Raw genomic sequence first — 12481 nt, forward strand, 5'->3', positions numbered from 1 at the left:
ATGAAATTGCACAAATCTCATCCCCAAGTCTTGGTCTTTTCATCTGTAAAAAGTACCAAATTCTGGATTTTTTTTTGAAAAGTTTAAAAGTAAAAAACAACAAAAGCAATAAGGTTGTGTGGTCTGTTTTACTTAGTCCAGGGCCTGAGCCAGAGGAGAGGGTACTCCAGTGGTATTGGGGGCTCCTGCAGCTGCCACTGCCAATGGACATATTCTGAGGAGGAGAGCTCTGCCTGAGCCACAGGAAACTCCACTTCGGGCTCAGGAGTACTTGAACTGAAAAACAAGAAAAGGCCACTCAAGACAGCATTCATCTCTGAATGAACAGTTTGTCCATCGACCAGGAACCTGCGTACCATTTAGAAGCAGCAGAAGTGAGTGTCAGCAATATCACAGATTTCTTGGCAGGAGTGGAAAGTAAACAAGTTTCAGTGGGTAAAAAAACATGGGGAAGTCCTGTCAGAGTTTAAAGCAAGAATTAGGTTTTTAATATCTCTTTTGGCTCTAAAATTCAAACAATGAAAGGGAGAGAGAGAGAGAGAGAGAGAGAGAGAGAGAGAGAGAGAGAGAGAGAGAGAGAGAGAGAGAGAGAGAGAGAGAATCTGAACCTAGCTTAGTAAATAGTCTGCCCACGGATATGCAGCATGCTGGAGATGGAGCTAGGACCTTGGACATCACTCCAGTGGGAAGAGAAAAGTGCAAAATGAAGAGGCTCATGTGGGATCTATGTGCTGGGTATACAGGGGACTTCCACATTCTTCTCCAAGTCCTACTTATTTTCAGATTCTGCCTGCTTACTGTTGTTTCACACTGCCTGAACAGAATATCTGTCATCTACTAGCCATGAAGAAGGGTATTTTTCATGGCGTATATAAATTACCTTGGCAGCAATAATTGTACTGCAATGTTTATGGACATAATATGATATTTTCATATAGATATGTATTTACAACATACAATAATCTTTTCATTTTTGGTGTAAAAACATGTAAACATACTCTTTTAGCCATTTTCAATCTATGTGTGTGGCCACCATTCTGTGCAAGGGACTGTGAATCTTCAGGCTCCTAATTGAAATTTTGTAACCCTTTAGTGACTAATATCTCACTTTCCCTATCCATCTTCTTCCCATAGCCACATGTATCCTCCATTGAATTTCCTGCTTCTGTGTAAGTCACTCTGTGCATTTCACATGGTAATGAGAGTACAATTTGCCTTTCTGGACCTGGTTTAGCATGGTGGGCTCCATATTCATCCATGACATATGTCCCCATTTTAAAAGCTGAAAATTAATCCATTATGTACATACGTGTTGTTGTTTTTTTAATCTCTTCATCTGTTGATAGTTACTTAAGTCAAGAACATACCTTGGAAATTGTGATTAGTACCCTAATGATCAAGGGAGGACAGTGGATTTCTTCAACATACCATTGTTAACTCCTTTCGGTGTATAACCAGAAATATTGCAGAAGCATATGATAATTCTAATTTTAGTAATCTGAGTAACCTTTATGCTGTCTTTCATAATAGTTTTATTTATTTACACTCCTATCAGCATTTCCTCTTTAACCACATGTTTACTAACATGGATCTTTCATTTTTTGATCATGGACACTCTAATGGATGTGAGTTTACATCTCATGTGCTTTTAGTTTGCATTTCCTTGATAGTGATGACAAGCATTTCCTCAGTTGTTGGCCGTCTGTATGTCTTTTTCTGAGAAGGGTGTTTTCAATCTTTTATTTATTGCTTAACGGGATTCTTTGTTGCCTTATTATTGAGTTGATCCTCACTTATTGTAGATATCAGTTTTTGATCATATGTGGTTTTAAATTATTATTACAGTTATAGGTTTTCTCTTCACTCTTATTTGCTTTATTGTACAAAACTTTTGGATTATTTGCAATCTTGTAATGATTTTTGTTTATTTTTTATATTTGTCCTTTTAAAACATCATGGGCTAGAAATCTGTGCCTTGATCTGTTTTGTAAAACACTTCTATGTATTTCTGAGTGGTTTTACAATTTTTAGGTTTATTTTGAAATCTTTTATTTGGTGTGTGTTGATTCTATATGTTATGTAAACTAAAAATCCAATTTCATTCTTCTGCTTATCAATATCCTGTTTTCCCTTAAGTTATTAAAAAAAAAAACTCTTCCTACTCTTCTGTGTATTTTTGGCTCCTTAGTTGAAAATTAATTGACTATAAATATGTTTGTTTATTTCTGGGCTAGGCTCTATATCCTGTATCATTGGTCAGTTTTTCTGTGTCCAAATACCCTGCTATCTTTATTAGTATAGATTTGGAAGTCAGATAGGAAGATTCTTCCCACTTTGTTATTTCCATTAAACATTGTTTTGGCTGCTTTGGAAGTTCTATTGTTCAACTCGGGGTAAGGAGGGGAAGTGTGGGAAAAAAACAGTATTCATCTGAACTAAATATTTTTTTTTATATTTTATTTAGTCATTTGAGAGAGGGTAAGAGGGAGAGAGAGAGAGAGAGAGAGGGAGACAGAGAGAGGGAGAGGGAGAGGGAGAGGGAGAGGGAGAGGGAGAGGGAGAGGGAGAGGGAGAGGGAGAGGGAGAGGGAGAGGGAGAGAATGGGACACCAGAGCCTCCAGCCACTGCAAATGAACTCCAGACACATACACTACACTACCTTGTGCATTTGGCTTACGTGGGTCCTGAGGAATCGAACAGAGGTCTTATGGCTTTTCAGGCAAGCACCTTAACGGTTAAGCCATCTCTCCAGCCCCCAAACTAAATATTGATTGTAACAAAAATACTGCTAACAGATATCTGTAACACTTTACAAGGGGTTACCTTGGACACAATAGTATTGGTGATTAAAGAGAACAAACTTAAACTGCATGGACAGCTGCCATAATTTGAACACAGTCTAAGCAGACACTAAGCTAAATACTTTACAGTACTAAGGCCTTCTATTGCCACAAACACTGGCAAGAGGGATACCATTCATTCCCATATTGTAGGTCAAAAGTATAAGATTGAGTGATTCGCTTAGTTTTACCAGCCCAGCAATGTTTGTCCTACACTGAACCCTGTGTTCCTTGACTCAAAGCCTGATCTTTTAAGAGCAGTTGCCTTTCCCTATATCAGCACATATCTTGGGTGGATGGGGACTATAATTTCAAGCAGCAGCTGTTGCAGAGTAAGGATGCTTGAAAGGAACAGCACAGTGTCCTAATTACCTGTGGCAAGGAAAACATCTGTGTGAGGAAAGTAATGAAATTAATTCCAATGCCTCACAGTAGCATACATTAATTGACATTAATTAATGCCAAATTACAAGAGACTTCCTATGGAATCGCATCACACACTCACCAGAATTGGATATGGAAAGAGTTCATCATACTTAATGCTATTACAGCAAGCCCCAAGGGGAATAAGAGTGATTGGTCTCTCATTATGAACAGCGGCCAATTTCTTTCCATTTCCATTAGGAGGAGAAAGAGAGCAAACCTGGAACACTTTACCAGGCAGGCAGCTCAAAATTGATCATTTACCCTTCAGCTTGTAAGTTTCACTTTGGGCAGTTCTGAGCAAGCACTGAAGACTGCTTTCAAAGCTTTCCTTATGTCACCTTCTGTGGATTTTAATCCTCAGGCTCAAAGACTGGTTATTATTTAGCTTACGCAGGGAATATGGCATGAGATCTAGAGGAAAACAGAGCACAGAGGATTCACACAACTCCTCTTGCAAGCCCTAAGCAATCCTCTCACTAACCAAGAGGTGCTTAGTCAGGGATTTGATGCAGCATCCTATTCTCTCACATTAGTGCCTCTCCACTGTTGTTGACATCTTATGCATGTTTTATTCATTTTTCCTATTCAAACAAACATGCCCACAACTTACAAAAATATTACTCCCATAATGCCATATTTTGGTAACCTACTTAAAAAAAATGTATGAGAATAATTTTAGACCCACAGAAAAGTTACCAAGATAGTATAAGATAGTACCAAGTTTTATCTGGCTTTAATTTATAGCCAAGGAATAATTCTCAAAATTAAACGTAATATTGGCATAGTATTATTAATTAGCAATCTTCTGTTGTAACCTGAAATTTATACATATGCTCATAGGAATAGGATCTCTGCAGCCAAATACATATTCCCTTTATGTTGACCATTTTGTTCTGTTCATTTAAATTATTATTAGTTATATTCTGATTTATATCCAGTGATTAAATTCTTTCACATATCATGATTATCTTAGATCATATTTTCAGAAATGAATCCAAGTTTCTAGAAAAACATTTTTGTACATATCTTGTTCCATATTGCTAAACACCACACAAAGTTATTGATTTATGGATGTTTGATTTGTTATGTAGGTATACTCATGGATACTTGGCTAGAAGCCAATATACATTTAACAAACATGTGCTTTATACTAATGGAGGTTTTCCACACAACATGGTATAGTAGAAATAAACCAAACTTGGCCTGCTAAGTCACAACTACATCCTGTGATGCCTATAGATCATTATCTCCTCACCTCAAAAATCTTGATGTGTCGAAGTCTACAGTGTGAAGATAAACTGCACTAAATGAATGTGGACATTCTTTAGAATGTCTGGCACACAGATGCTCAACTAATGTTACTTTCCATACCCCACAGTTTTCTTTCCTAGTTCCTCAGATTGTTGGTTTCTGCATAGGTGAGCTATATATGTAACTCTATGTTTATATTTTCCATCTAATGTTTGCTCAAGGTCTATGAAGAGAAAATTTGGGTCTTAAGAAGGAAGTTACTAGACAGTATTCTTCTAGAAGTTTTATTAATATAGACAATATTTATCCAGAAGTCTTCACTATCAACTGTAGACATTATCACGTTACCAGAAAAACAAGAATTCCTAATCGCTTTCATTTGACATGCTTCACTTAAACCTCAGCTTTTGTTTATCTCTCGCAGTTTAATAGTCACAGTGGTAGCCGTGGCCTCGGCGCACTCACTGCTCATTGATGTCATCAGGGGACTTGGTCTTTCCTTCGTTTTTGTGTTGTTGTTTTTTTTTTTTTTTTTTCACACACATTATGCAAGCTTGACTACAAGACAATCTCCCTGAGATAAGAAGAAAGTTGAGATTGTGTTGTCCAGCACTACTCACCCACCAATTCTGGTTTTTAATGTCCTATTCTAAACCAATCATCATCCAAGGGCATTAGGGCATAGAGGAAATCTGAGCAAGCAGATGCCATATTGACTTTCCAACAAGTAGAGATGAGTGGGTGTGGGGCAGGCCATGCACAGAACGGGAGGCGTGACGCAACTAGAACAGCCAAGTTCCATTAACCAGGATTTTTTTTTTCTTTTTGGCTTTTAAAATATCTCATTAATATATTTGCAGAGAGTTAGAGATAAGACAGACAGGGAGAATGGGCATACCAAGGCCTCCATTCAATGCACACAAATTTCAGATGCATGCACCACTTTGAGCACCTGGCTTTACATGTGTACTGGGTTATTGAACTCGACTCTTTAGGTTTTGCAGGCAAGTACCCAACTGATGAGTTGTCTCTCCAGCCCCTCAGTTGTTTGTTTGATTTTTTCAAAGAGCCTACTGTGGGCCTCAAAACTGATCTGAGCATTGAAAAATAGAAAGCCAGAAGTAGCTTTCATAATAACTACTGATATTTGCCAAAGTTTAAATGTGTAATATATTTATTATTTATGTTCATTGTCTCTAGAAGCAAATATGCAAGATAGTTGATATTATTTTCTGTTAAATTGAGGAGGGATGCATTTTTATGAACATGAAGTGTTTTCCTATGAAAGAGTCAGGTGGTAAGTGACCAGAGGAGAATTAAAGCCCAGGTCCCAGAAGACACAAATCTTCATATATATATATATATTTTTATGTGGCCCCAGGCCACCTATAGAATACAATGAAGTCACTTAAGGCTGAAAAATGGTCCACTGGACTGTGAAATTGTGAGGTAAGGATTCTGTGTGCTGTAGATAGAGAAGACCAGTTTGGAAGCAGAGGAGTCCCAGAAATTGTTTTCAAGGAGAAAGATAGAGAGATCTTGAGCAATGCTCAAAAATGTTACCTTAGGGATGTGTAAATGAGGAGCTGTGAAAGGACTGGTAGAGGACTTTCAAGTATGTCAACTTTGGAAATGCTTTCCTCAAGACTAGATGAGGTAAATGAGGGAAAGCTTGCCCATGCTGGCAGAAACCACCTGTCCTCTGTGTGGGAAGATTAAATATTGGGTGCAAATGTGCATGCCGCCCCCTCATGACACTTCTTGGGTAAAGGAATACCCAAGTTCTTTACTATAGATATTCCCAGAATGTTCTTGTTTGATCATTTTTTTTTTTTTTTTTTCCCGAGGTAAGGTTTCACTCTAGCCCAGGCTGACCTGGAATTCACTATGGAGTCTCAGGGTGGCCTCGAACTCATGGTGATCCTCTTACCTCTGCCTCCCGAGTGCTGGGATTAAAGGCGTGCGCCACCACACCCGGCTATTTGATCATTTTTTAAGAGAATCTTGAGGGAATTTACATGTACTATAGGAATTTACATAAGGGAGTTTACATACATCTTAACATACTTTTGCCATCCCCATTTCAGATATACAGTCCTCTGAAAATTTCATGTGGGAGAGGGATCTGCCTGTCTCTGATATCTTAAAAATCAAATGGGCCTTGAGAGATAGCTTAGCAATAAAGGTCCTTGCCTGTGAAGCCAAAGGACCTATGTTTGATTCCACAGTACCCTCTTAAGCCAGATTTACAAGATGGCACATGCATCTGCAGTTTGTTTGCAGTGGCTACAGGCCCGGGCATGGCCCCTCTTCTTCCCTCTCTCCCCTTTCTCTCCATCCCTATTTCTCTCTTTCTCTTAAATAAATAAATAATTTTTTATAAAATCAAATGCATTCTGTAAACAGAAATAAATACAATAACTTCTCACTCAAAAATATATATTTGAATAAGGAGGTATATTCCAAAAACATTATCTGTTGCTTACTAGTGTCACGACTGGTACAGGACCTGGGGTGCAGAGTGGGGCATAGGAAAGTGCATTCCAACTGGGGCAAGATATTGATAAGGCAAACCCATTTTATGTAAGGACTGACATGATTGCATTGGGAAAAACTAGAATAATCTCTCTGATAAAACATTCTTCCAGCAATAGAGATTGAACTGACACCAGGGTTATCAGTGTGGGTGCTGTGTCTATTGGCTGCTGTACAGTCTTGAATGAGATCTAGTTACCCACCTACACCATGACAACCGGGTTTTTGACTCAGAAATGTCTCATCCATGCTTCATTTTCAGTTCAAAATATAAGAAGCACATTTATTTTGATAAAGAATTTTACTGTCCATAACTACAGGGCTTTAACCTGAAATTTTTAGTTACTGCATATATGTGTATTTACCTACTTGTTAGACAAAGATTAAAGTGTGGAAGGGAACTTTACTAAAATAAGAAATTAAATATTAACTATTCTCCAGACTTGCTAATAGTTATTGAACATATTTTCATTTAGGTTAGCAGACAAAAAATAAAGAATTTGCAATGTAGATGAGCAAGGTTTAGTGGGCACATCAGGAGAGGGTGGTGCAAGGAAGTAAAATAACAATGATAACAATTTTAATAGTAATAGCGATAACAAGGGTGTGCTTAGAAATTGTGAGGATATTCTAAGACTTAGAAATAGGAAGGAAAATACAGGATGCCTGCTCTGACTATAGCTCTGGATGTATGTCACCTCAGTTCCATTTTCTTTTCAGACTCACAGTACCTAACTTGCCGCATGCAGAACTGCACCGAGGCCACCAGAAGTAAGCCTTTCCCAGGCTACATTGACCCTGACTCTCTGATTGTCCAGGATGATTACGTATTTGTTCAGGTATGAAAAATCCACTTCTGCCGATTGCCTCAAAGGCATTTATTGTACTGGCTTCTGTCCCCAGTGTAGCCCTTTCTGGAAGGAAGAGAGAGAGGGAATAACAGAGGGAGGGATGGGGAGGAAGGAAGCAAGGAAGACAGGAAGTCAGGAAGACAGGAAGAAAGGGAGGGAGGGAGGGAGGGAAGGAGGAAGGCTTACAGAGCATTAATTAGATTATTCTGCCCATGTCTGTAGGACTTCAGCCACAGTCCACTAAGTGCTCGCAACAGAACTAAAACTGTCCCAAGAGTGATACAAGGTTCCATTCATAGCATTCATCAGCTTCACAAAGACACACCCAGTCATTAAAAGGACTAAGCAAATCTGTTCATCTCTTTTGATCAGGGGGAATGGGCAGTCCATCAGCCCCCTCCTCAGATACTCCTTTAAAAGGAGAGGAAAGAATGTGAGGAGAGCTGTGTGGTGGCTGTGATGGTAAGAGGCAGAGTCTAAGGTCAGAGTAATCAGCTGTTACTGTAAGAAACTGACTGTGGTTAGCAGAGACATGTGGGAGATGTCTTCAAGATAAAGCGGGAAAGAGTTTGAGTACCTGATGTTTCACAAGATATGGCCAGGAAGCATGACAAACACTCTATTCTTGCTTGGAAAATGCACTAAATAATTATGCTATTGCTTTCCATGTTAGAAGAGGCAAAGGTATCTGTGCTAAATGGCTGGCACACACGAGTTTCCTTATTCTTCAGGGAAAGGAGTAATGAGTGCTCTGAAATTTCCAGTGACATTCAAATGGCTGCATGTATAGGCTTGTCTGATTCATTTCTCCATCAGCAATGCTCACAGGAACCTTTCCTGGCTTACAGTAACAGATTATAATCTGCACTCAAGATTTACAAATAAATTCTGCATTGAGACATGATCCTGTGACTCAGTTCATTTCCTCCACATAATGGTGAAGAAGGTGTTAACTTTCCAGCCAAGCCCCTGGGTCTGATGAACAGCGATCGGAGTGGTTGTTGACATTCTGAGTAAGAAATCTCCAGCTGCCATTCACATGCCAGACACTTACCTAGGCCTGAGTGGCTCCTAAGGAGAAAGACATTGGCAGGGGTGCCCTCTGCATTGCCCAGTGTGAAAATCAGATCCCCCCCCCCCCCCCGTCTTCCTCTTGTTCACACCCATCAGGATTTGTTAACCTATATGTTTTGGACAAAAATATACTAGATTTTACAACTTTCCTCCAAAAAAAAAAAAAAATAGTAGAGACCTAGAGTGGATCTGGACCCCAATCCTGACTTGGCTTTTTACCTCACATGCTGGGATACACCCACCGACATCAATGTGACACCCTCAAACTGGACTTCAGTTAGAGATAGGAACCTCTCCTTCCACATTTCCCAAAACAGCCCAGCAAGCCCTAGCCTTGGGACTCAGAGGCTGACATGTTGATGGACAGTCAATCACTATCCCCTGAGGCTTCCATCATTTGGAAAAAAATAAAAATAAAAATACCTGAGACTTTTTCCTGAAATCTGAGCCACAATGCCAATTAAAATAAAATTATAGTTTTGTGGATTGAGCTGAGTTTGGGCCTCTGACCTATCCATATACACTGTGTCAGTTGTTTTTCAAATAAATACCACTTTTTTATTATTTTTATTTTTATTTATTTGAGAGTGGTAGAAAGAGAGAGATTGAGAGAGAGATTGAGCGGGCCAGGGCTTCCAGCCACTGCAAATGAACTCCAGACACATGCGCCCCCTTGTGCATCTGGCTGACGTGGGTCCTGGGGAACCGAGCCTCGAACCAGGGTCCTTAGGTTTCACAGGCAAATGCTTAACCGCTAAGCCATCGCTACAGGACATAGTGGAGTAGTTATCCTTCCATTCGGGCAGCTCACTGTTCTTCGGTGACCTGACATCTCCTAGAAGTTCCTCTTACAGCCTTGTTTTCCTGATCCAGCTGACGTCAGGAGGGAGACCACATTACTACGTGTCCTACCGAAGGAATGCCTTTGCCCAGATGAAGCTCCCAAAATATGCTTTGCCCAAGGTATGATCTGAATTGTTTTTCATTTTTTTAAAGTTTCTCTTATTCATACAGTACTGCCTCCACTCTCTTTTCCAGGGCCCTACTAGCCTTCCATAATCGTAAGTCTCACCATCCCTCACCTCTGCTGCTCCTTCCTCCCTCCTTAATATTCGTGCCAGTCTCACTGTCTTCCTTTCCCTCTGCTCTCTCTCTCCCTCTTCTTTTCTTCACTTTTATTTCTCTCTGGACTTCTTGTAATAGAATCACCAGAATAAACTACTAATAACTTTGCTTTTGGTATTCAATATTGAACATTTTCAAACAGTAAAATTCATTTTACTGTTATTAAATCAAGGCATATTTTCTTTTGATTTATGGTTTATCAGCACAACAGGTGTTAGTGATCCTTTGGATCTGGTTATCTTTAGAGTTCATAGCCACCAGCTTTTGAAAACAGCAGCAAAGTTAAATATCCTCCACCGCTGACGTCCCAGGCTTTTTCCAGAGACGCTAAAGAAAAAAAAAAAAAAAAAAAAAAAAAAAAAAAACCTGTCTTAATATGTAGCGCCACCTAGTGGAGATCAGAATGATATGGGCTCTGAAACTGCCTACTTAAGATCTCACTGTGATCAAAATTTAACCTATAGTAGATTAATTTTAGAGCAAGAGAGTTGTATGTAGATCAGAGCGTTGGATGAAAGAGTTCATGCAGGTTTAAATAGAATTATATCTTAACTTTTAATCTTTTGGGTTGCACAAAGTACATAATTAAAGGTTTATGTCTGTTCCTCTTGTATTTTCATTTTTTTTTAAATATATTTTTCTTATTTGGGCTGGGGAGGTGGGTTAGTGGTTAAGATGCTTGCATGAAAAGCCTAAGGATCCAGGTTTGATTACCCAGAACCCACGTAAGCCAGATGCACAAGGAGGCTCATGCATTTGGAGTTTGTTTTCAGTGGCTGGAAGCCCTGGTGCTCCCGTTCTCGCTCTCTACCTCTCTCATAAATAAATAAATAAATCAGTAAAAAGTAGATTTAAACTATGTTTTATTTATAATATGAAAGAGAGAAGAGAGAATCAGATGCTAAGGCTTCTTAACACTGCAAATAAATTGCAGATCCATGTGCCACTTTGTGCATCTGGCTTTATGTGGGTACTGGAGAACTGAACCCAGGATATGAGGTTTTGTGGTCAAGAGTATTTAACCACTGAGCCACCTCCCTAGCCCGTGTTTTCTTTCTTGACCGTGTACACTGCTACCTTGGAACAACATCAGCTACATGTCCATGAGGTCTTATGATAGACACCATACGGGCATCGCTGACCGACTTTCCCAGGAGAGTCAGTGGTTAACAGATTGCACTGGCTTCTGTAGCTAGAGTTCTCTCTGTGTCCACCCCTGTACCCTGACCCTAACAGTGAAAGGTGGGTTGTAAACCCCAGCCCATTTGAGGTAATCACACATAAGGAACTTCATTATACCCATCTTGCTAGTTGTTACTATTTTCAGCTGCTATGAGATTAATGATGATGGTAAATGGCCCAGAACCTGTGTCTGCATGTGAGCATTCACACATTTTAATGCTTCCCACTTCACATTGCCTATTTTCCCAATAACATAAAAATTGACACTTAAAGCTATGCCTTTGATGATAATCGGATGAGGCTTATATATAAGAGGAAAGCTGAGGAGTGTTCAACTTACCCTGGATAATCCCCTAGGAAGGTTCCTGAGAGACAGGAGTGTACCAACTCAGTCCCTGAGGACTGGTATGAATTGTAATTTCTCTCACCAATACCCCCCACCTCAAAGAAGATGGCTTTCAAGATTTTGCCTTTAAAGATAAGATTTTTTGCTCAGCATGGTGAGATGCTTAGGTTTAAGGGGCCTGTGGAAGAGAGACCAAATCAGGAAATAGCAGGGTAAGTCACTCATTGGGTCCTCATTGGATTAGCATAGTCTGGATGGAACAAGTCTTGGCCAAAACCAGATGGCATTGACCACAGATCTGAGTGGGGCTAGCACTAAGTCCACTCACACATACTGTCTATGTTAAAGGGGTAGTCTCACTGTTACAACACAGCACCACTCCTCCTCAAATCCCCCACAAATTGATGAACTACGAACACAGAGAGGAAAATCCCCATTGGGCTAAAGGAGCCCTGGAGATGGTAGTTTAAAAATCAAAGAGAATCATTACCGTAGGTTTGGGAGATGGGTACTTTGTATTGCTGGCTCACCGTTGTCACAAAGATCACTGCTGACAGCTGCCCCCAGTGGCATCCAGCCAACATGGGAGGAAAGTTTTGCTTTGAAGCAGAATCCACTGTTTATCCTCCTTATCGTCTTCCATGACTCAGCCTCATTAGAGCTCCAAGGGTACAATGCAGTGATTAATTTAGCTTGTTACCACTAACGTGGGAACGAATACAACAAATGAATGGATTATTTGGTCCAGGTGGGTGTTTATTTCATAATGCAATGAGGTGCTTCATTATAATCCCATTATACCTTCAAAGAGAGGCCGCAGCTCAGGAGGAGTTATCTGCCATAAAGGGGCT

At 39.8% G+C, this 12481-nt stretch overlaps 1 protein-coding gene across 7 annotated transcripts in view; it reads left to right on the forward strand.

Annotated features, from left to right (window-relative positions):
- Sorcs1 (sortilin related VPS10 domain containing receptor 1) overlaps positions 1-12481 on the forward strand; it is a 600968-nt gene that overhangs the window by 422487 nt on the left and 166000 nt on the right. For all 7 annotated transcript variants that reach the window (XM_004659364.3, XM_045156924.1, XM_045156934.1 and 4 more), the window contains exons 7-8: positions 7773-7891; positions 9851-9940. In XM_004659364.3, coding sequence (XP_004659421.2) covers positions 7773-7891; positions 9851-9940 — 209 coding nt within the window. The remainder of the gene's footprint in view (positions 1-7772; positions 7892-9850; positions 9941-12481) is intronic.

This window comes from Jaculus jaculus, chromosome 1, assembly GCF_020740685.1.
Source record: "Jaculus jaculus isolate mJacJac1 chromosome 1, mJacJac1.mat.Y.cur, whole genome shotgun sequence".
Lineage (NCBI taxonomy): Eukaryota > Metazoa > Chordata > Mammalia > Rodentia > Dipodidae > Jaculus > Jaculus jaculus.